At 51.6% G+C, this 24,343-nt stretch overlaps 1 protein-coding gene across 1 annotated transcript; it reads right to left on the bottom strand.

Moving 5' to 3' along the window:
• Positions 1 to 3,929: 3,929 nt before the first annotated feature.
• Positions 3,930 to 14,582, bottom strand: TXN2 (thioredoxin 2). The gene is made up of 4 exons (XM_060112492.1): positions 14,452 to 14,582; positions 13,705 to 13,967; positions 11,695 to 11,818; positions 3,930 to 4,822 (listed from the first exon to the last, which is right to left on the bottom strand). The coding sequence occupies exons 2-4, from the start codon at positions 13,965 to 13,967 to the stop codon at positions 4,709 to 4,711; spliced, it is 501 nt and encodes a 166-aa protein (XP_059968475.1). The 5' UTR covers positions 14,452 to 14,582; the 3' UTR covers positions 3,930 to 4,708.
• Between the last annotated feature and the right edge of the window lie 9,761 nt (positions 14,583 to 24,343).

Below are 24,343 nucleotides of genomic sequence, written 5' to 3'. Positions count from 1 at the left end.
GGCAGGCAGCGGACCACAGACGGACAGCTACTTGCCTGTGGTCAGCCGGGATGCCGGCTAAAGGTGGGGAACCAGCTCAGTCAGTAATCAGCAACTGTGTAACAGTGGCGCCCTTGCTCACAAAAGGTGCTCCCATCCGTGGCTGTGTGTGGACAGCTGGCTCAGAGGCTGAGCGAGAGGCCAGTCAGACGTGGCCGGGAGGCATGGAGAACAGGGGACCAGACTCAGGGTGAATTCCAGTGGGCATTCTCCGAGGGTGAGGTCACCACCTAGCTCCCCAGGCTGCCTGAGCCGCAGGCTCCACTGAGCAGAGCTCTAGAGCAGGAGCGGGTGGAGGTGGGGGTCAGAGCCAGGACACGGAGCCAAATAAATACAAGACCCACGGCCTGGCACCGCGACCGACCCCTCCCACTGTGAGGTGCTGGGGTCCTTATCTCGGGAAATCTGGTGTTTCCTGTTTAAGATGTAGCTTAGAGTTCGGGGAAGCTGGGGGGAGGGGAAAAGCAAAGCAAAGGACATTTCTCGAGAGCCTGCTGGGTATACCGGCATGTTTAATCCTCAGGATGACCTCATTCCGTGGTGATTGTTATTAGCCCCACTTTGCAGATGGTGCAATCGAGGCTCAAAATGTTGGAAAACGTTGCCCCAAAGACAAAACGGTATAGCTAACGGGTAAGAACACAGAGACTTTGGAATCAAACGCATCTGAGTGCAGATCTGAGCTCTGACACCTGTTCATGCCGAGTTACTTAAGCGCTCCTGGCCTCAGTTTCCTCATCTGTAAAATGGTGATAATGATCGTCCCGACCTCCTTGGGTGGTTGTGAGGGCTCGGTGAGACAGCACAGGTGACACACACTCGGCGAGCACTAGCCACTATCGTCCCCATTTTGCTGAAGTGACAACTGAGCCTCAGAATGGTGATGCCCACCACTGGTGGGTGGCAAGTTCAGGGTCTGAACCCAGATATGATTCTTCTGGCCCTACTTACACCACTGTGGACTGGCTGACGGTGGCCTCCAGCTTCCAAAAGGCTGTCAGGAGGTGGCTGAAGAGGGCAGGCTCCCAGATTTCCGGCAGAGACATGGAAGCCAGCCTGGGGACTGGGGTTCAGGGTCACGCCTGCAGCCGGTGTTCCAGGCAGCGGAGAGGAACTGCGGCAGCATGCCTGGAAGCCCGGCTTGTCCGCAGCATCCTGCCCTCCGCCGACATTGTTCTCTGGACCCTCTCAGCCCAGGGGCTGAACATTAGGGGTTTCCGGCAGCCTGGCCAAACTACCTTCACTTTCCGGAGAAGCCTTTGCCAGACAGCTGGGGTAGGGGCTGAGCTGGCCCCGAGCCCCGAGCCCCAGGCAGGGCGTGCTGGGAAGGGCACTGGCGCGGCCCCAATAACATGCCCTTGACCTCAGGTCCTGACCCCGGAGACTGCCCTTCTCAGAGACACGGCTGCCCTCCTCACTCCCGCTCCTGGAGCCCAGGGAAGAAGAGGCCGTGACTCATCTTCATTTTAGGGTTGGCTGAAGTCAGGGCACTTGGCTTCAGGTCCCCGTCACAAACATGCTGCGATCTGGGCAAGCCTCCCCCTCCCCGTGCCCTTCTGAGAGTCTAGAGGATACTCCAGGCCCCCTCGCGCTCTTGACATTCATTTAGGGTGACCTGGTGCCCTTTGCTCTGTTGTCTTAGAGCGAGAGCTTCTTGGGGCTGTGGTCGGTTTCCCTCCCATGTTCATCGGCGTAGAGGGAACCCACAGTAGTGACCACCATTCTTCCATCCAAATGTTTCTAAGACCTGCTAAGGCTCTTTGGTAGTGAGCATTCCCATCTGGAACAGGGTCTCGGCCATTCCGCTGATGTCACTCAGTGCTGTTTCCTCATCTGTGTAATGGGGAGAACTGCCTGGCAGGGGAGTTGTAGGGGTCACAGGAGAGAACACAAACTCTACAAACTGAAGCTTCCACCTCTGCCCCCCGCCTCCGGATCAACTGGATAAACTTGGTATTGTGAGAATAAGTGTACAGAAGCCGCACCCCAGGATGTCTCGGGGCTGAGGGGGAGCCCGTGGCTCCCTTTCCTGGGCTTTGCACGTATCTGTGCTTCAGAGGGGCGGGGGGTGTCCCCTTGACCCCAGCAGAGCTGCCAGGCCCCACAGCTGCACTGCCAACCCCTCTTCCACAGGCCCAGGAGCCTGAGGCACCCAGAGGGCAACGGTGGGGCCAACGATGCAGAGCCAGCGGTGTCCTGGTGAGATCAGCGCAGTGGAATTAGTCAGACGGGATCACCCTGAGGATCCTGCGCTCACAGCCAGTGACTCATGCCGCGTCCAGCCGCACAGGCGGAGAAGCCAGCTGAGGTGGCGGCAACATCTCACCTCGCCCCGCAGCACACCTTTTAAGGAGAGGGCGCTCCAGGCAGCTCAGAGGACTTTGCCAGCCCTTCTCCACACCTGCCCGGGACGGGGAGTACAGGGGCCAGACCCCCACCTGCGTTCAAATCCAGCATGGCACTTTTCAGACGTGACCTTGGGCAAGTCAATTTCCTGGAACCAGTGCCTTCACTTGTAACGTGGAAATAATTCTTGCCTCGCAAGAGAGGAACTGAATGAGGCAGTGCATATGCAAAGTGCTTGGCAGTGGGCAGCTCTTAAGGAGTGGCAGAGGAGGACAGCGGGAATGGCCCGGGCTCGGGAGTCAGGCTGCCCGGCTCTGAATTCTCGCCCCAACCCTTACTCGCTGGGCGTCTCTGAGTTACTCAACTCTGCATCAGTGTCTCTTCTATAACGTGAGCTGACGCTGCCTGCCTTGTCAGCCAGCGGGTGAGATTAGGATCACACACTACCTTCTGTAAGGCGATGGGGGAGGTGCAGGAGCAGGGCCAGCCCAGGTGCCTGTGGACTTCGTGTCTTGGACAACGTCCCCACCCTCCCTGAGTGGGTCTCGTGCATGAACGGGAGCGATGATCAGTGCTTGCCTTGTGGGGCTGCTGGGGTGGGCGGTGCTTAGAACAGGGCCTGGCACCCAGGAAGTGCCCTCTGAGCACTGGCTGTTCTTATTCATCTTACACATAGCTCTTGGCCTTTCTCCACGAATGCCAGTTGCTGGTTTACTTCCCTTCCACATGCCTGTGACAGATCCCAGGCCTGCGGCCTTCCAGAGGCCACAGGCCCTGCTTCTGAGCCAACTCCGCCCTCTGGCGCCAGTCACAGCAGCCTTCCCAAGGCAGTCCTGGGGCCGACCCCTCAAAGACCCTGCAGTAACACAGGCAGTTCCAACAGGTACACCAAGGACACTGAGAAGAGTGCACACAGCACCCCAGGGCCAGAGGGAAGGGTGCTGGGATACCCCTGCTGCCTGGCACCCAGCAAGCGGGCATCTCAGCTGGGCAAGTCAGCCAAAGGGCAGCTTGGCCACATGAGGAAGAAGGGTGGGCTTTCCCAGCTGGCAAGCCTGGTGTGCCTGGCACCCTCCTCCACGGGCCAAGGCGGGGGCTGGGCACAAGAAGCAGAGAGCCTGGCCCTGAGGCCTCGGAGTTCCTGTGCACACACACACAGGAAGGACAGCCCACCTCCCAATGGGCTGGGGTGGCGAGAGGGGCAGGCCAGGCTTCTGCAGGAGTGTGGACTCATCAGCAGGAGAGGCCCCTCGAGGATCAGTTATAAGAGCTCAGGCTGCAGAGGCAACCAGCTCTGGGTAGAAACCTGGGCTCTGCACCCTGACAGCCTCTGTGTCCTCACGTGCATAATGGGAACAACAAACACGCCTCTGCCTTACTTGTATGTAAAGGCGTCCTCAGAACAGTGGCCACCACTGAAACCGGTATTAGTCACAGGAGGGGCTGGTCGAGGGCAAGAGGGTGGTGGGAGTCAGAGGAGAAGACAGGGGCAGAGCCTGCCAAGGGGCCACGGTGCTCCCAGGGCCCAGACAGAATGGAAGCTGTCGACAGTGCAAACCCGTTTTATTGGTCCAGTTCTTTCAGTGAAGCCTCCTGCTCGGAGAAGGGCCAGCTAATGGTAAAGGAGGGTAGTGTCTCGAGCCTTTCAGAGGCAAGGGTTTGCAGGATGCCCCCAGCCCAACACACGTCCACTGCCCCGGCGCCTGGGAGGAAACAGAGAGGTGGCTCTTTGGGGGGTGGGGGGTGGGGGGTGGACACGGTAAGCTAGCGCAGGGCCCAGGGTCTGTTCTTCACAGCGGGAGGTAGAGGGGATCACATAAAGTTCTTTATTACAGACCTACAAAAAATGAAGGAATTATGTATATTACTCTCACTTGTTTGGGTTTCTTTTTTCCTTCTTCTTTTTACAAAACAGCAGCAGGAAAGAAAAATGCAGGAGGCAGATGAGCCAGGCACCGGGGTTCAGGTCAGAGGGGAGCAGGGAGACCAAGCTGTCACTGCAGGCTGGCCCCGGGACTCTGCCCCAGCATCCTGGAAGCATGGCGACAAGCCCTAGAGGGAGCCGACAGAGTGGGTGGGGAGACATCTGTCCCAGCTCGGTGGCGGCACTGCTCCTTGGGCAGCCACCCTGGCCGTCAGCCGGGTTGGGAGCACTTGAGGCTCCTGTGTTTGGAGGCCTGGTCTCCAAAGCATGGGCCCACAGGGGCCAGACAGAGGGAGGAGGCGGGAAGGGCCGGCACAGAAGGGCTGTGAGTTCTACCGGGGTCCCCACGGGAACACGGGGCCCAGGTGGGCGGGGGCAGTCAGGACGCTCCCCTGCTTGTCAGCCAATCAGCTTCTTCAGGAAGGCCTCCAGCTGGTCCTCATCTTTGATGCCCACAAACTTGTCCACCACATCTCCATTCTTGATGGCCAGCACGGTGGGCACAGCTGACACCTAGGTGGAGGGGACAAAGGAGGCCAAGTCACTCAGAGGTGAGCTCTTCTTGACCGTTATTCCCAAGCTTTGGGGAGAGGGCTGGTGGCTCATGCAGGGCAGTGACTGCCCAAAGCCGCAGGTGGGCCCCCTTCCCTTTGCGCAGGGGTACAGCAGGGCCTGCAGGTCCGGACCTGGAGGAACTTTTCCACTGTGGGCTCCCAGCAGCACCCTTCCTCCCCCAACTGTGTGCCTGACTCACTGTCCCAGTGGTTTGGCTGGAATGACAGGAGATTAAAATAACCCGTGCAGCTGCAGGCCAGGGCTGTGGGCAGGGAGGAACTGAGGGGCTAAGAGAACCGCCCCAAGGGGCGGCCTGGCACACGCGGACCAGGAGAATCGGAATCCTGGCCTTGCCACTTATTAGCTGGGCGCCTTGGCTGGGTCACGCCACCTTCAGAGCCTTGGTGCCCTCTTCTGTGAAATGGGGATGAGTTTCTATGGTGCAGGTCTAGGACAGGGATTAAAGATTTGGATATAAAGCTGAGTGGTCGGGAGCTCAGGCTCTGAGGCCGGCTGAGCCAATCTCAGGCCATTCTGGGCGAGCCATTTCATCACTCTAAGTGTCAGTGTTCTCATCAGCAAATGGAGATACTACCGGGACTTATATTAGTGGGCATGGGGGCTGAACGGGCTAATTTCTGCAAGTCTTAGCACAGTGCCCTGCACCTGGCACGGTGCCCAGCACACAGTGGGCACTCAACAAATGAAGGCCACAGAGGGCATGTCACAAAAGGAAAACCCAGGGCCCCGCGCAACCTCTTTCAGCTCCACGCCACGATGGTTAACAGGCTCCGGAAATTCACTGACACACTGGGCAGTGTGGGAGGAGGGGCTCAGCCTTGTGAGCCTATATTTATTTATTAGGGGGGTTGGACATTCTTGGCCTGTGAAGCATTTTCTCAAGGTCCCCCAGGGGACCTGTAGAGATCACGTGGTACATAAATGAGGCCCAAGACCTGCTCTGGCAGCGCGCATTCTGCTGCCTGGGCTCCCCACCTGGCATTGTCGGCGTTTGAAAAAAACCATATAAACAGAACAAAATAAACAGACTTTTCTTACATACAAGTTAACTACAAAGTAACACCGGTGATTTCTACAAACGTACCAGTTCTTCACGTGTCCTGAGTGCTGTCCTGCCCATGAGTCACCCTGGGAAGCCAGACCTAAGATTTTGGAACGTTCTGACTGTGCATGTGTCAGTTACAAAACAGAAGCGCGGGCCTGACAGGCCCAATCTCAGTATGTGGCAAGCTGTGCACCTCTCTTCTAGTGGGCTTTGGGGACAAACACAGCAGGTAAGATGACAAGAGTCCCTGTCTCTGTTAGTGCCTTCAGGTCCCCTCAAGGGCTGTCCTGGGGCTGCTGTTGGTGGCAGCTGACATACTTCCCAGCGGCAATGTGCAGGCAGACCCATCTGGTGGTGGGCTGACCAGCACGTGTGCCCCTGCTCACGGCGCCACCACTGGCTCCGTCCTTCGCGCCCCTGGCACGTGTGATAGCGTGAAGCGCGAGGCTGAGCACATGGCTGCCCCGGCTGCAGGCCCAGAAAGGTTCCTTCCAGGATGCAGTCCCTGGAGGCGCCCCGGGGCCCGCACATGCAGTCTCCTGCGCCCTCTACTGGTCTGTGGAGGCAGCGGCCTCACATCCAGCAGCTCTGAACTGAGGCCCAAGGCTCAGGCACTAACTGCTCCACTTGGCCCATGCTGGATCCCATGCTGTCCTGTGCTTCTTTAACTGAGGTAAAACTGTATCTCAGTGTCTGAGCAGTGGTCTAACTGTTTTTACCGTCCTCCCTCTAAGCAGGACGCTGTGCTCACTGAGGTGGCTTGGAGTAGACTCAGTTTTTCTCCAGAATTCTAGATGATTCCCTTTACAATCGCATTTGTGTAAACTCACACGTGTGCTTACACACGCACAGACCATGCTGTAGTTGGGTGTACAGCACACGCTGCAACTGTATTTTCATGACAACCAAAATCTAGTCATTACTGATCAAGGGAGTTCTTTGACGTTTGAGCCTAGACACACAGACAGACAGACAGACAGACAGACACACACACACACACACACACACACACACACACACACACACAGAGTCATGGGCTTGCCAGAAGCTGGATCTTCTAGGACACTGCAGGGATACCTGGGCTGTGATTGGACTTCCCCTACCCGCTTTGCTGACCCTGAGTTCGGCTCACAAATCTGGAAGGGCTGGTGCTTGTAAAGACGGCCTTAAATGGAAGCACATAGGTCCCTGGCACATTCTTCTGGAAAGGCGATGGGAGTGTAAGGGGATCGTGCTGGAGCGAGAATTCAGCTCCCCTCTCAATTCCGGTGCCACTGAGGGAACCAAGAGGCCGGAGAAGAGATGAAAAGATGCGCTAAGATGCGCTGAGCTCCTGCTCGTGAAGCCACCTGGAGGCTTCCATGCTTGGCTAAAGGCCCTGGGAACTCAGGAGGGGTAGGGGTGTGCGTGTGTGCGTGTGTGTCTTCCCACCAACCTGCAGCCCCCCCGCCCACACTGCCACTGAGCTTGGTGTCCCTGCCTGGTCTTCTCCCGTCTCACGCCAATTTCCTCCATTTGTGAAATGCGAAGGACCTCCCGAGGGACAGGCAGACCGGCACAGTGCTAGTTGTCACAGGAGACTGGTGACCTCCTCCTCAGCCAATTGCAGAACACAAAGGAAAAGGTCACTGTCACCCCGGCAGCCACATACTGGTGCTTTTTAGGTGTCAGGGACAACCCGGACCATTTGTGTGCGCTGGCTCATCAACTCCTGCCTCAAGTGGGCTCGTTTTACAGATGAGAAGACTGAGGCTCAAAGGCTGAGTGACTAAGCGATAGGGCTGGAATTTGAAACAAGATCTGTGTGACTCTGCTGTCGTGACATCAAACTGTGCTATACCGCGGCCCAAGAGCAAGGGATTGGAGATTAAAACACTGAGTCCCAGCAGGGCAGGGAAGGATGTGGGGGGAAGCATTAAAAGGATCTCAGGCTTCAAACGAGAAGGGCCAAATGCTTTGTAGAAGCTTCTGGATACAGGAGGGTTCTCGGAAAAACTATGACTGAAAGAATCAAATCCAACTATATGACATCCTGGAGAAGGCAAAACTACGGAGATAGTAAAAAGATCAGTGGTTGCCAGGAGTTCAGGCGGAGAAGGGAGGAAAAGGTCAATCAGAGAGGATTTTAGGATGGTGAAACTCTTCTGTATGAGACGGTAACGGTGGATACGTGTCATTATCCACTTGTCCAAAACCACTTGCTGACGGCGCCTCCCCTAGGCCGGCCCAGAGCTTCAGGGCTTTTGCTCCTCGATGCTGGGTCCTGGACTCCCAGCAGTGGCATCACCTGGAAGCTTATTAGAAATGCAGAATCTTGGACCCTTCTTGGACCCACTGTATCATAATCTGCTTTTTAACAATATCCTAGGTCATACTCATGTTTGAAAGTGCTGATTTAGAAAACTTTCAAAATAAGGGAATATGGTAATGACGGAAGTACTGTGCATTCCAGCTATGCATTATTTCAACAATACTGAAATACTATTCAATGAACTGTCTATGAGGTTATATGGACCATTACAAATTTAAATAAAAAATTCCAATGAGGTACCCCAAATATTGACAGTGGTTTGTTTCCATGCTAAGATTATTGCTACTTGGTTGTTTTTATAATGTTGTTTAAAGGGCATTCTCTGTAAGATGAGAAATAAAAGGATGAAACTCCAAGTGTGAGGCGAGCAGCAGAAGCCCCAGAAGAAAGCGTGAAGGTCCGCAGCCCGATCCGCTCTCTCCCCACGGTCTGAACGACTGGGGGGCACCCAGCAGAGGACCTGAGGTGACGGGGGAACAGAGAGCTCTTCACTCTGCCAAGCCAGGCGGTGCAGAGTGGGGGGTGGGCACCCCAAGGCCCCGGGCCGCTTTCCCTTCCCTCTCCTTTGGGAGATGGTGAAATTCTAGGGTGGACAGTTGACTGAAGCATAGAGTGTGGAGGGAGGGGAAGAGGAACTTGTGTGAGGAGGGAGACTCACCCTGAGGGTGTGTGCTGGGCTTGGGGGTGGCAGGAGAGCTTGGGAAGAATTATATTCCCTGAAAAACTTAAAGCAGTTTCTCCAAGTCCATCCACCATTTGGAAAAGGCCTTCAGGCTTTGGAGGAAGCTGTCCCAGGAGGTACTACAGATCTCTTAGCTGAAACTTCTTCCTCAGACTCTCTTCAAAACAACAGGTGTGAAGGAAGGAAGGAAGGAAGGAAGGAAGGAAGGAAAGGGGTTGGGGAGGGGTCAGGAAGAATCCCCACTGGAGCTTCCTAAACCCTGCAATGACGTCAGCCCAGGGCCTGGCAAAACCAGGAGGCTGGGTCCAGGGGACGTGGGCCCAGCAGCCTTGAGGAATTTCTATATTATGCCGTACTATGTGGACAGTGGACGGAGGGAGAAGACCCTACAAGAGGACCTCTCCCCCACCACACACTTCCCAGGCTTAACCACAGGGCTTCAGGGCCTGGCCGTACATCACCTGGAATGCAGGCTCCCTGGAATGCAGGCTCCCTGGAATGCAGGTGGGGTGGTCTTGGGGATTCTCACCACCCGTGTGGCCAGAGGTGGAGGAACTGGGTTATTCTTTTTGTATCCTTACAGCTACTACAGTTGCTGGGACACGGTCGATGCTCAGGATGTGTTGGCCTAAGTTCCACTGCCTGAGGCTGAAGCTGAAGCTCAGGAGGGAGGGAGCCTAAGACACCTGGAGCCTTCCCATCACGCTGGGGTGCCCAGAAGCTCCAGCCCTAAGCTCACACCAGAAGGCCACACCCTCACTCCCACAGCTGCCGTGGATCTCTGGGGGAGGGAGGGGCAAGCAGTGAAAGCTAGGCGCCCCTAAATGGTCAGACAAGTACCCCCTTGACTGGGCAATCAGTGGGAGAGCTTTTGAAAACAAAAACAGAAACAAACTACAATTCATTCCTTCCCTCGAGCCCTTGTAAGCGGCCCCCGGCCACCCAGTGCCATGGATAGTCTTACTTTGGTAATATCCCCCCAACCACCTGCAGTCGTCATCCGTGGGTCTGACTGCCCAGCATCTTTTTCCTTTGCCTCTGGTCAGGGCAGCCGGCTTTTCCTTTGAGTGACCACCCCCAGCCCCAGCTCCGAGGGCAGCCAGCCTATTCTCACCCCCGCCCCCATCCCCTTCCTGCCACAGGGACTGGCTGGAGGATGGGCATCTCTACTTCGCCTGGTCTAGAGAGAGTCGAACCTGGACTTCCAAACTCTGAGAAAGAGAGACACCACCTCTTTCAGTCACTTATTACCAGGGAGGGATGAAGGTTCACTCTGGCCAGATCTAGATATTTCAAGAGAACCAGAAATCTGGATGTTCCCGTGAAATCTTCTGAGTTTTAAATAACAGCATCTGATTCAGCATTTTAAAACAAAAACAAAAACACTTTGAGGGCCAGACCAATCAAGCTAGTGAGCCAGATGTGGCCCACAGGCCACCAGGGGCGACCCTGGCTCTGGAATAATGCTATCCAGGCCCCTTCCAATTTGGCGGCAGTCGGCTTTCCCAGCTGGCTGTCCTCTCACCGCTTGCTCGGCCCTTCACCGTGGCCGTCCAGCCACAATGGACCGCTCCCCTTTCTCCAACTACGAAGTGGTCTCCAAGGCCCAGAGGATGCTCCACATCCCACGCATCTCCTGCTCCTCCTCCTCTGGCAAGCTCTGCTCCAGGCACACAGGCCCTGAGGTTCTGTGAGCAAACGTGTGAGACCCTGACCTCAGGGCCTTTGCAAAGGATGTCTGCTCCACTGGATCGCTCTTCCAAAGAGCGCCATGGTTCGGCCCTTACTCCCTCCAGGTCTTTGCTCAGCTGTCAGCTTCTCAGCGAGGCCTTCCCTAGCCCACCCTTTAAAAAAGGAAACCCTCCCCAGCCCTGTGCCCAGCACTCCCACCCCCTCTTCCTGATTTCTTTTTCTCCACGGCACTTATTATCTAAAACAGGGATCAGCGAACGGTGGCCCACAAGCCAAACCTGCTGCCCGCTGCCTGTTTTCGTAAATGTTTTACCCGCACACGGCCACGCCCATTTGTTTAGATACTTTCTATGGCTGCTCTCGTGCTACAAGACAGGTGAGTACTGCAACAGAGACCAATGCCCTGCAAAGCCTCAAACATGTACCCCCTCGTCCTTTAGAGAACAAGTTTGTGGATGCCCAATCTAAAATACTAGCATGTAGGCCTCACAAAGGCAGGGATTCGGTCAGCTCTGTTCACTGCCACATCCTCACCACCAAGTAAGAGCCCTGGCCTTGAAGGGACTCTGAATGCACAAGCCAGTCAGACACAGAACAGCTCATGTCTTTGTGTTTGCTGTGCTCTCGGCCCTGCCTTCCTCTCTGTGCATCCTTCATGGCTCTGCTCAGAGGGTCCCTCTAACGTGACACGTTCCCTATCCCCTTTACTCCCCCACCCCAACCCCAGGGACAAGGAGCTCATCTTAGTTGCGCCAGAATCATGTATGCCTGGCACGCCGCAGGGCTCACAGATGGATGGATGAATCCATGAATGAGGGAGGGCATCAATTTCCCAAGATTCTGAGAAAAACCTGGTGTTTGGGGTCACACATTCCACAGCCTAAAGGTGGTGAAGAGAGACAGGAAGCTCAGAGGACCAAGGGAGTCACATCTGAAGTGCTCTGAACCCGAGATCTCTAGAAAGAATCAAAACACCCCCTTACTGACTCCCTGGTGGCCCCCAAGACGTCTCCAGCTATCCTGTGGCCCCAAGCATCCCCACACCAGTTGCCCTGTGGCCATCCCCTGCCGAAACATACCTCATACTCTATGGCGAGGTCTGTGTGGTCGTCAATATCCACCTTGGCCATCACCACCTTTCCATGCTGCTTGGCCACCACCTTCTCTAACCTTGGCCCCAGGATCTTGCAGGGACCACACCACCTCGGAAGGGGAAGGAGAAGCATCCCGTCACAAAAGTGCTCGCCAATCAATCTACGGTTTCCCAGGACCTTCCCTTGACCCACATCTTTCCAAGGGACTGTCTGGCCTCATCACCTCTGCTTACAGTGTCTGGATATTAACCTGTAATGCTGACATGCCGGGTAACTCCAGGAGACTCTGCAACTGGGGAATTTTTACAGGTCCTGGATTTTTAAAACACGGGCCTCATCCTAAGACCCTTAGAAAGGTTATTTCACTTATTTCACTATATCTAAAAGAAATACACTGTCATATAGATGAACATGGGATTTGAAGTTAAAAGGTTTAGGTTCAAAGACAGGCTCCTGCCAACCAGCTGATTGTTCTGAAGCCTCAGTTTCCTCATTTGAAAGCGAGACTGGATCTAGAAGCTATGATGAGAAATCAATTAAGGCAATGAGGGTAAATATGCTTTGTAAGCTGCAGAGTTACTTCAAACACCTCACAGACTCAGAACTAAGGGAATGGAAACCAGTAGCTAGGGAGTATCTATGACTGCCAGCCACTGTGCCAGGACCTTCTCGGCTTTTACTACACAGAACCCTCAACCCTGCAAAGGAAAAGAAAACGTCTTCCTAAGAAACTGAGGCCCAAACAAGTTATAAGACTTGTGCGAGGTCTGGGACTGCATCCAAGGTTGTGTTCCAAGTGTCTTCTTTTAGCCCAGGTTACTCTGTGATCCCCCAGGCCCTGTGTCAACTGCCATCACTACACTAACACAGGTGTTCCCCTCTAGGTGGTAAGTCTAGGCTGTCATCTCTAAGTATGTGCCACTAAGGACAGTGCCTGGCACTGAATGAACAAACTCACCCCCTGCTTCCTTTTTGGGGAAGATAAGGCATTACCCCACTTTTCATCCATTTTAGAAGCATTCTCCGGTATGCTCATCAGACCAGGAGGGCAGGACAGCTCTGCCTTTCACAAACCCCCGACTGGTGACTCCTATTTTATTTATTTTATTTATTTATTATTATTATTATTTATTTATTTATTATTTAAAGGGTTTAGCCTTTAAACCCTTTGCATTCAGACATTTCAATGAACTCACAACACCTAAAAACCCAGTCTGCAAGCCCTTATCTCCTATCAAAGTGAAGAGAGGGAGGCAGAAGGACACCACATGGCCTGCCCAAGGCAACAGGCTGAGTCACAGAAAGAATGGGAAAGAAAGCCAAAGAATCTGTCAGTGGTTTGGTTTGCGCAAAAGGCCTTCCAACTTCTAACTCAGGCTACGCTGGCTTCTTTCAGGATGCCGCATTCTGAGGGGTTTGTCCAGTAGTTTTGGAGTCAGGCGTCTAGCCAGGCCTCAAAGGTCCGGAAATGAAGACGGCCAGGCCAACAATCAGAAGGCCACAGACACTTAAATATCCCTAAAACAAACTCACACAGCACTGGAAAAACTCCTGCTCATCCCCTGCATGCCTGGGCACCACTGCGGCGGCACTGATAACTTTTTGTCAGCCCTTCCCAGGTTAGGTGGCAAGATGTTAAAATAAAATCAACTCTCTAACAGGCCAGGAACTGGTATACACCAGAAGTCAGATGATGCTGGAGTCATATTCTTCCTGCTTTGGTCCAAGCTGAAGATGACCGGGGCCAATCGGGCAGTGAGATACAGAACATAAGTGTTTCGCAGCACCAATCACAGTGAGTTCTGAAGACTGTTTCCTAGTTTGTCTCCTGCCACACTATACTTAATCTTTGAGAGAAGGGATTGGGTCTCATCAGTCTTTGGAATGAGTCTACGTATGAGAAGATCAAATGTAGTACTGAGACATAGCAGGCTCTCAATAAACAAATACCTGAACAAGGGATACCCCAGTCTTCTGCCAACTCCCAGGACTCACTGTGCGTGGAAATCCACAACCACTGGTGTCTCACTGTTGACAACTCGGTCTTGAAAGTCTGGTCCATCCTGGATGTTAAAGGTCGTTGTACAGACTCTGGTGGTGTATATGGACCGGGCTTGGCTGGGTATTCCTGTCAGGTTATTAGGACTGCGCTGTGGGGTCTGCAGGGCCCTGGAGGCACAGGGCGCCCACCGACTCTGAGAGGGCTTCCTGCAGATTACGGAGGCCAGGAACCTCCTCAGGAGAAGCCGCTGAGCCATCTGTGAGGGTAAGAGGCAGGAAGGGTAGGGGCAGTCAATACACCATTAAAAGAGTTGTATATGGGAAACTCCGAGGCTCAGGTAAATCGTGACATGTCCAAAATAACCCAATTATTAAGTGAGAATCAACGATGGTACCCACGGCGGTCTGAGAAGTCCTTACTCTATCGATTACTCTTTTTCAAAGTGTTTTAATGGGAAATTTAGGACAAAGAGGGTGGCTGTCAAAGGATCAGGAAAGAGAAACCGCAACAATTCGAGGAGGAACGGAGGCACGGGGTAGGAGGGGGAAACTAAAAAAGGAGGAACGTGTGTGGGGAAGGAACTGGACGCCACCAGGGACCAGGGACCCCGGCTACCCGGATAGCAGGTTCCCCCAGCCCAGGGTCTCTGCCCGCTCGGCCGCCGGCCCGCACAGGAGCGCGCCGGCAGAGTGCCTCAGCCGCCTCGACACCACCTCGCGCCACCCCCACGGGCCTCCTACCTCCCTGCAGCGAGAGCGGAGGCATGCACAGCGCGGCCCTCCCCACCGGTCAAGGGCACTCCTGTTGTCACTTCCTCAGGGGCGGGCCTTTAGCGTCACTTCCGGGGACAGGCTACCTGGAGCAAGCCTTTCTGCAACGTGACGGGAGGTGGGGCGAAGCCTCAGTTAGGAATCGGAAGAGAAGGGCTGTTGGGGGGAGAGACCGGAAGAGGGGCGGGCCCTTAGGGGAGGGACCGGCGAGAGGGGCGGGTCCTCAGGGGGAGGGACCGGAAGAGGCCGGCGGGCCCCAGAGGAGGGTCCGGAAGAGGAGGGGAAGGAGAAGGGAGCGACAGGGAGGTACTAGTTGGAGAAGAAGGGCGGGAGGGAGGGCTGGTTCTGGAGTTTGCAAGCTCTTGTTGCAGTATATGTCAGCCAGCATCGCACCCCTTTGTCTGATTGTCTCTTGCGACTGTATAACCTCGTGGTTTCGGGCAAGTCACCATGCTCCTGGGGACTTCTGTTTCCCAATACGTGACATAAATGGCTAGGCTTGTCCTCCACCCAGACTCCTCAAGCTTGTCTCTTTGGAGTGCTGGGGAACTGGGCCCGGACAAGATGCCAGATGGTGGTAGTACTTGGAGGGCCTGCCTTTGAGGCCCCACAGAAAGTGTGGTGACCTGTGAACCTGCTTGGGCCTGGGCCTTGCTTTCATACCCATTGTCACTGTCATGGACAACAGGGGTCCAGGCACCTGTGTGCCCCAGGCTGGTGTCATAGTCACCCCTTGTCTCCCCTGCACCCTGTACCTTACCTTACAACCATTCCTGACCTGTTCTATGAATACATCAATGCCTTTTCCTTCCTCCTTGCCTTTGCTTAATTTGAAATGCTTTTTTCTCTGTCCACTTGGTAGAATACTTACTCATCACCTCTTCTTTGAGCAGCATTAATTGCCTCCTTCTCTCTGGTGCTTTGTTCATGACTCTTAGTAACACAGTGCATAGTGTCTGTCTCTTCCACGAGACCATGTGCTTCCTGTGAGTAGGGATTTGTAGCTTTTACACATCTCCATATGCCCAGCACCAACCTGATACAGTGCCTGGCTCACAGAGGATGTTCCATAGATGCTTATTAAACCAAGTATCTTTTGATATCCCAGGGAGCAGTTTATAGTCTGAGAGGTTACATGACTTGTCCAGGGTCATGAAGCAGGTACATTGGCAGAGCCCTATCTCACACCTCCACTCCAGCCAGTGGGAATCACAGAACCATAGTTCACCTAACTGTCTCTCCCATCCCTGCGCTTTGTACTTGCTATTCCCTACGACTGGAAGGCTTTTCCCTCTACTGTTCATCTGAGAAAATGCTACCAGGTACCAGATTAGGCATCATCTCTGGAGACACAAACCTGATCCTCCTCGAGCAGGGGTAGATTCCCTCCACTGAGCTTCTACAGCCCCTGTGTGTCTATCAATCACCAGACTCAGTACCCTGGATTGTTACAGTTTCTTTATTCCTCACTCACTATAAGCACCTGGGGGTCTCTGTCTCTCCATTGCTTACTTGGGAGGCAGCTATGCTCACCACTCTATCACCAGTGCATCAATGCTTACTTTGGGGCTTGGAGCATTGTAATAGGTGCTCAGTGATTATTTGTTCCGTGAACAAAGAGCAGGGACCCAAGTCACATATTTGACTCCAAATCCTATTTCCCCCACCACACTGCATGGGCCCATTGTGCCCTTCCAAAATCATTGCCATGTTTTTCTCCAGCTCATCTTGGCCACATCATGCTGTTATTTGTCCTCTGTCCAACTGGCAGGTTCACTGCCTCACTCCCCAGGCAGGCAGGGCCACAGCCACAGCTGTGCAGGGACCTTCCTCTGGAATGGGGTGATGGACTTCCTTGGAACAGGTTCACATCCCCTGGTCAGCCTTCTGCTAAACAGAGTTCCTCATCCATCACAGGCAGGAGACCAGGGGAGGGCGTGGGCAGGCATGGTCTCCTCCACCTTGTCTGACCTCTTGCTTTTGCCTCTGCCCCGGCCTAGGACTGGAGCCAACAGTGGTGATCCACAGTGGGACATCGGTCCCCCTGCCCCTGCTGAGGTCAGTGTTCTTTGGTGCAGCTGTTCCTGCTAATGCCAGATGCCATGTGGCAGGGGCACTCCCACCCTGCCTGTTTCCAGTTCGGTTTTTCTGTGTCTCCAGTGCTTTCTCTTTCAGAGCCTCCAATTAACCCTATTTAGCATTTTCACAGCATTTTCTGGAAGGCCAATTTCCCTGATTAATTCACATTCCAAATTCCAAAGGAGGACCAGTCCTGTTTATCCATAGTCCATAGTCACTTCACCTCTGCTGACCTCAGGCTTCTCAGCTGAGAAATGGGAAGAATGATGCCTTCCTCATAGAGGGCTGTGAGGTTGCAGGATGGATGGAGCACAGGGCCTGCCATGTTGTTTGTGCCTGATGAGAGTGAAAGCATGTCCTTCCCGCCTGCAGGGCGAGAACCTGCGAGAAGCCTGCACTCACAGTAGGCTGCAGAGGGTCTCCTCAGCTCTATGGTGGCTCATCTGCCCAGCCAGAGCTGACCTGGCCTGGCTCCGGCTCAGTTACAAGGCAGGCTCGGCACAGGTGGGAGGGGAAGGGAAGGAAGCCAGGACTGGCAGCCTGAGCTAGGGTAAAGCTTACGCTACCTCTTATTTACTTATTTATTTATTTATTTATTTATTTATTTATTTAATACTCCAATAAAGATTTATTTCCAGTGTACAGCAAAGTGATTCGGATATATATAATCTTTTTCAGATTCTTTTCCACTATAGGTTACTACAAGATATTCTGTGGGTATTACCTAACTGCATAACTACCTTTCCTTTGGATCGTATTCCAAAGATGGAGCCATATTGTCATGCAGCAGGAAATCTCTCACATGCTTACTTACTTATTTATTGCAGTGTTTTTCAGCCTGCGTGACGTGAGCCACCAGTGGGTTTTCTTTTTTTTTTTTGCGGTACGCGGGCCTCTCACTGCTGTGGCCTCTCCCATTGCGGAGCACAGGCTCCGGACGTGCAGGCTCAGCAGCCATGGCTCACGGGCCCAGCCGCTCCACGGCATGCGGGATCCTCCTGGACCGGGGCACGAACCCGTGTCCCCTGCATCAGCAGGCGGACTCTCAACCACTGCGCCACCAGGGAAGCCCACCACCAGTGGGTTTGAGAAATTAAGTTGAGTTATGATCAGCTTTTAAAAAAACAATCAGAATTGTCAGAGTACGTTGCATGTTATAAGTATTATTTTGTGAAATATTTGTTAGTGTTATGTATATATATAGCTGTGTGTCCTAGGTTGTGATAAAGAATGTATTTCTTACTGTGGATCATGGTCAAAGGGTTTGAAAGCTACTGATCTACTGAAGAGTTACCAGACATCTGACACGGTTCCAAACCCCCGATGTATTAACTCATTTAATCCTACAACGCTGTGAGGTTGTTACTGTTACAGCCCCCATCTTACAGATAGAGAAACTGAGACACATAGAGGATAAGTAGCTTGTCCAGGGTCACCCCGATAGTAGGAGGCGGAAGCTTAAAGTTGTACTTTAGATCCCCGGGCAAGGGTCTGATTTGACCCTAGACTGTTGCCTCTTTCCCACCGACCTCTAGGGCCAGCCAGCCAATCTAGGCCACCAGAGGGCAATGTGGGGCTCAAACCCTTGCAGCTGGTGGCGGGGCAGGCAGCAGAGATTTTCAGCTGTGGCTGTAAGCAGAGGTGCCCACATGGTGGCAGTGTGGCCTCACAGCCTCCTCCAGGGCAAGCCAGGCCACTAGCTGGGCACAATCCTGGGATCCCAGCTCCCTCAAGTCTGCAGGGGACAGGGCTGTGGGACGGGTACATTTCAGTGACCATGTGTCTGAGGATTTCACGGCTGGAGGAAGGCACCTTCAAAAAAACACAGAGGGGGGCTTCCCTGGTGGTGCAGTGGTTAAGAATGCACCTGCCAATGCAGGGGACACGGGTTCGAGCCCTGGTCTGGGAGGAACCCACATGCCGTGGAGCAACTAAGCCCGTGTGCCACAACTACTGAGCCTGAGCTCTAGAGCCTGTGAGCCACAACTACTGAGCCCACGTGCCACAACTACTGAGCCCGTGCACCTAGAGCCCGTGCTCTGCAACAAGAGAAGCCACCGCAGTGAGAAGCCTGCACACCCAACAAGAGTAGCCCCCTAGCCCCCGCTCTCCACAACTAGAGAAAGCCCGTGTGCAGCAATGAACACCCAACGCAGCCAAAAATAGATAAATTAATTTAAAATTTTATTTTAAAAAATGTAATTGAGAGTAAATATAAACATGAAAAAAAAAACCCCACAGAGTTCCCTGGTGGTCCAGTGGTTAAGACTCCGTGCTTTCACTGCTGAGGGCCCGGGTTTGATCCCTGGTCAGGGAACTAAGATCCCACTAAGCCATGTGGGGCGGCCATTAAAAACAAAAACAAAAACAAGAGAGAGAGAGATGGTGGGACACGTGTAAGCTGACAGTGAGTTTCTCTTCAAGAGGTAATGCTCCTAGAGCAGGGGGCCTGTTAGGGACCGGACCGCACAGCAGGAGGCGAGCGGCGGGCAAGGAGCGAAGCTTCACCTGCCGCTCCCCATCTCCCCCTTCTCCCCACCACCACCCCCACCCCGTCCGTGGAAAAACTGTCCTCCATGAAACTGGTCCCTGGTGCCAAAAAGGTTGGGGAGCTCTGTCCCGGAGTATCTTTGTTTTCAGTTCCCATCTTGATAGCAATTGCTGCTTTTTGTGGTTTGTTTTGAAACACTGTTGCAGGACAATTGGAACCATGATTTAGGTTGTGCAAGAAGCTGGTTTCCTGTGTTTCATGTTCCGCCATGTTTCCAGCAATTACACAATGTCCCCTCACCCCTTTCTGAACATAAAGACTTGGCACTGGAACAGTGACATGACCCTCAACTCCTAGATTGGTAGCCACTCCCTCCTGGGACGGTAGATCCGAGTGTCATGGCTGTGATGTAGGGGGGCATATGCTGTCACCTCCCTGGCCCCCGCCAGTGCCCTCAGTAGACACATGTGGGCCAGGGCACCAGGGCTCATTCCGGGTCCCGCCCCCTGTTGGGGTGAGGCTCCTCACGTGTTCCCACCTGGTCGGGTCCTGGTGGCTCAGATTCTGCTGGGCAAAGCCTCACAGCTGCGAGAGGCTGGCGGAGGTACCCACAGAAGGACCTTTGCTCTTGGCCAAATGCCTTTGCCTCTCTCACCTTTCGGAGCTCTCCTGCTCCCCATCCTTGAACAGGGGCAGATATGGGGTAGAAAAATGAGCCCTGGCCCAGAACTGGAACCATATACTTCTTCACCAGCTCTGCCCCCAACCCACTGAGTGCCCTTGAGCACATCTGTCCACCCTTCTTGCATTGTTCCTTAGCTGTATGAGGCGCCAACAGTGCTTACTCTGCAGAAGGATTAAGAACTTTCGTAATAATGAAATAATGGCCAGCACATCTGTGGTCCTTAACACATGCCTCCCAAATGTTCTAGCACTTTTCACATTTCAACTCATTGTATCCTCACAGTAAACAAAATACTGTCATCAGTCACATTTTACAGCAAAATACTGTTACACTTGCATTTTATGTGAGAGAAACTGAGGTCATGAAAGGATAAATAACTTACCCTAGATCATGAATCAAGCAGATGGCAGGGCCGAGACTCACCGAGGCAGACTGGCCCCAGGAGGTGTATGTATGTTTAACAACTTAGCTCTACTATGTCTTTCATATTATCTTTAAATAAAAATTAATGTGTAAATACTCTTTGAAAAGGTTACCCTTTAATGTAAATATTTGGTCTTTTTTTTTTTTTTTGGCTACACCACGCGGCCTGCGGGATCTTAGTTCTCCCACCAGGGATCAAACCTGGACCCCAGGCAGTCCAGGCAGAGAATGCCGAGTCCTAACCACTGGACCACCAGGGAATTCCCTGTAAATATTTGGTCTTATCATAGGCTTCACCTGGCAGTGCAAATCTCAGACTTGTGCTGGGAAGACATGTCTCAGGTGTGCTGGCATTAGATTGGTGGAGCCCAGATTGGTGAACACATGGGCTTTGGAGTCAGATGGACCTGGATCAGAATCTTGGCTCTGCCACTTACATGCAGTATGATGTAACCCATCTAAGGCTTGGTTTTCTCATCTGTAAAATGGAGCTTGCAGTATGTACCTCAGATGTCATTTATAAATGTGAAAATCAAGTTTTAGATAAGTAACTTACCAAGGGCACATAGCTAGTTAGAGGCAAGGGCAGGCCCATCTCAGATCATTTGACCACAGGTCCTAAGTTTTTCCCACTGACCTACAAGGATGTGGTGGGGCTAGGTGTGATGTTAAGTGTATTTGTCTTTAGTTTGTGAAAGTGTCGCTGCCAAAAGTTACAATGAAGTCCAGTGAATAAAAGTGACTTCGTTTCCTGAGCCTTTGCTTCTTTATGTATTATTGGACTTATAATAATACTTATCAATATCCTAGGGTTATTGTGAAGAATTAACTGGGATAGTGCAAGTAAAGAGCTCATAGTAAGTGCTCTTAGATATCAATCTTGAAATTTATTGAGGCTTGCTTTATGGCCCACCCTGTGGTCTGTCTGTGAAAGTACCATGGATACTTGAAAAGAATATCTATTCTATAGTTGCTCTGTGGCATGTTCTCTAAATGTCAATGAGGTCAAGGTGGTTGACAGATGTTGTTTAGATTCTCTGTGTCTTTATTGATTTTTCAGTCTAACTATTCTATCAGTTGTTGAGAGAGGGTTGTTAAAATCAAGTATGATTGTGAATTTATTTCTCCCTTTAAGTCTGTCTGCTTTTAACTCTCCTTTTAAGTCTGTCAATTTTTGCTTCATCTATTTTGAAGCTTTGTTATTAGGCTGCTACACCTTTATGATTGTTATATCTTCCTAATGTATTGACCATTTTTTCATCTTGAAATGTCTCTCTTTAACTCTGGCAATACTCTTTGTCTTGAAGTTTACTTTATCTGCTATTTATAGAACCATTCCAACCTTCTTGTGATTGCTGTTTGTCTGATATATCTTTTTCAATCTTTTTACTGTCAGCCTACCTGTGATTTTTTTTTTTTCCGGTATGTGGGCCTCTCACTGTTGGGGGGTCTCCCATTGTGGAGCACAGGCTCTGGACGCGCAGGCTCAGCGGCCATGGCTCACGGGCCCAGCCGCTCCGTGGCATGTGGGATCTCCCCGGACCGGGGCACGAACCCGTGTCCCCTGCATCGGCAGGCGGACTCTCAACCACTGCGCCACCAGGGAAGCCCTACCTGTGATTTTATATATAAGTGCATCTGTTATAGACAGCATATAGTTGGGTCTGGCTTTTTTACATATCTTGACAATCTCCACCTTTTAATTGGAATGTTTAGTTTGCTTACAATTAACATAATTATTGATATGTTTTGATTTAGGTCAACTATTAGTTTTCAAGTATTTGTTTTCTGTTTGTTCTGTGTGTCTTTTGTTCTTCTGGTCTTCCTTTCCACAGTTTGTTTGCGTTAATTGAATATGTATTTTTAGAATTCCATTTTAATTTATCCATTGGTTTTTTAGCTATACCTCTTTGCATTATATTTAGCAGCTACTCTAGGGATTATAGTGTACATCCTTAATTTTCCATAGTTAATATTGTACACATAAAGTAATGTAAGAACCTTGCAACTAGATCGGTTTATTTACCATCCTTTCCTGTCTTTTATGCTGTTTTCTCATATGTGCTACATCTACAGGCTAAGAATCCTATAAAGTTGATGTTTTTGCTTTAAACTGTCATATATATATTTTAAAGAAATCATGATGAAAATACAATCTTTAATATTTACCCATATATTTGCCCTTTCCGGTGCTCTTCAGTTCTTGAAGAGATCCAGGTTTTCATCTGATATCATTTCCTTTCAGCCTGAATAACTTATTTTAGCCGTTGTTATAGTTTATATATGTTGGAAATCAGTTCTCTGCATTTTAGTTTATCTAAAAGTGTCTTTATTTGCTTTAATTCTTGAAGAATAATTAATTAGATATGGCATTATGAGTGATAGGGTTTTTTTTTTCCATTTGTATTAGCAATTTAAAGGCATCCTTTCACTGTTTTCTGGTTTCCATTGTTTCAAATGAGATGTATGCAGTTATCTGTTTTGTTGTTACATGTGTGCAAAGTGTTGTTTTTCTCTAAGTTACTTTCAAGATTTTTTTTTTCCTATCTTTGGTTTTCAGAATTTTATATGATGTGCTAGGGTGTGATTCTCTTTGTATTTATCTTGCTTGGGGATCACTGAGATTCTGGACTCTAAATTTATGTCTTTGACCACATTTGGGAAAATTCAAAAAATGTTTTCCTGTTCCATTACTCTTTTCTCTTCTTTTGAAACTCCAATTACACATATATTAGAGCTTTTCCTATTGTCGCATAGATCACTTAGGCTCTTTGATTTTCCAATTCTTTTATTCTGTGTTCTTCAGATTGAATGCTTTCTACTGAGCTCTCTTTAAATTCATTGATACCTTCCTGTGTCATCTCCAATATGCTGTTAAACCCACTTAGTGAACTTTTTTTCCCATTTAGTGAACTTTTAATTTCAGATATTGCACTTTTTCAGTTCTAGAATTTCCATTTGGTTCTTTTTAATAGTTTCTATTTCTCTATTGAGATTTTCTATTCATTTATTCATTATGTGCATATTCTCCTTTATGTCCTTTTGTATATATTTAATAGCTGCTTTAAAATTTTTCTCTGAGGGACTTCCCTGCTGCTGCAGTGGTTAAGAATATGCCTGCCAATACAGAGGACATGGGTTTGATCTCTGGTCTGGGAAGATCCCACATGCTTGGAGCAACTAAGCCAGTGCGCCACAACTACTGAGCCGGTGCTCTATAACCCACGAACCACAACTACTGAGCCTGTGTGCCACAACTACTGAAGCCCACATGCCTAGAGCCCGTGCTCTGCAACAAGAGAAGCCACTGCAATGAGAAACCCATGCACTGCAAGGAAGAGTAGCCCCTGCTCACCACAACTAGAGAAAGCCTGCACGCAGCAACGAAGACCCAACACAGCCAAATATAGATTTAAAAAAAAAAAAGTAGGGCTTCCCTGGTGGTGCAGTGGTTGAGAGTCCGCCTGCCGATGCAGGGGGACACGGGTTCGTGCCCTGGTCCGGGAGGATCCCACATGCCGCGGAGCGGCTGGGCCCGTGAGCCATGGCCGCTGAGCCTGCGCGTCCGGAGCCTGTGCTCCGCAATGGGAGAGGCCGCGGCGGTGAGAGGCCCGCGTACCGCATTAAAAAAAAAAAAAAAAAAAAAAGTCTGATAGGAGAGTAAGAAGGGACGGATTGCTGGTGAGGAAGGACAATAAAAGAGCTAGAACAGCTCAGGGAACCAGAAACTAAATTCATCACTGTTATCTTACAAATGCATTTATAAATGATTCCTTATACACGCTGAGCCGGGCTCCGTACAGTGGGGTGAATCACCTCCGAAAGGATCCCCCGGTGAAAGACAGCACGGTGACAATTTTACAAAACTTGATCGGGCAGGGCAGAGGCGAGGTGCTGTGCAGGATGCCAGAGGGAAGGGGAGTAGGATGAAAGAGAAGAGAACACAGAGGTGGAAGGCAAGTGAGGGAGGGCAGGCCTGGGGAGAGAGCAGCTTGGGAGAGACCTGATTAGATAAGACAGCCCTGCAGGGAGCTGTCCTATCTCTGCCTGACAACAGCCGGAGGGCCTAGGACAACCCGGCTGCCTCACTGGGATCCTGAAAGCAGAGATGGGGGCGGGGAGAGGCAGTGTGGTGAAGTGGGACAGGCTTAAGGGCTACCCAGATGGGGACTCCTGGCTGGGAC

This window comes from Mesoplodon densirostris, chromosome 11 (assembly GCF_025265405.1).
Source record: "Mesoplodon densirostris isolate mMesDen1 chromosome 11, mMesDen1 primary haplotype, whole genome shotgun sequence".
Classification (NCBI taxonomy): domain Eukaryota; kingdom Metazoa; phylum Chordata; class Mammalia; order Artiodactyla; family Ziphiidae; genus Mesoplodon; species Mesoplodon densirostris.
This window is presented reverse-complemented; position numbering and strand designations above follow the sequence as displayed.

Coding starts and splice junctions, on each gene's coding strand:
- TXN2 (XM_060112492.1), bottom strand. CDS start 13,967: ATGGCTCAGCGGCTTCTCCTGAGGAGGTTCCTGGCCTCCGTAATCTGC. Junction 11,819..13,704: donor GTTGTGGATTTCCACGCACA/GTGAGTCCTGGG, acceptor TCCCCTTCCGAG/GTGGTGTGGTCCCTGCAAGA. Junction 4,823..11,694: donor ACCTCGCCATAGAGTATGAG/GTATGTTTCGGC, acceptor CCCTCCACCTAG/GTGTCAGCTGTGCCCACCGT.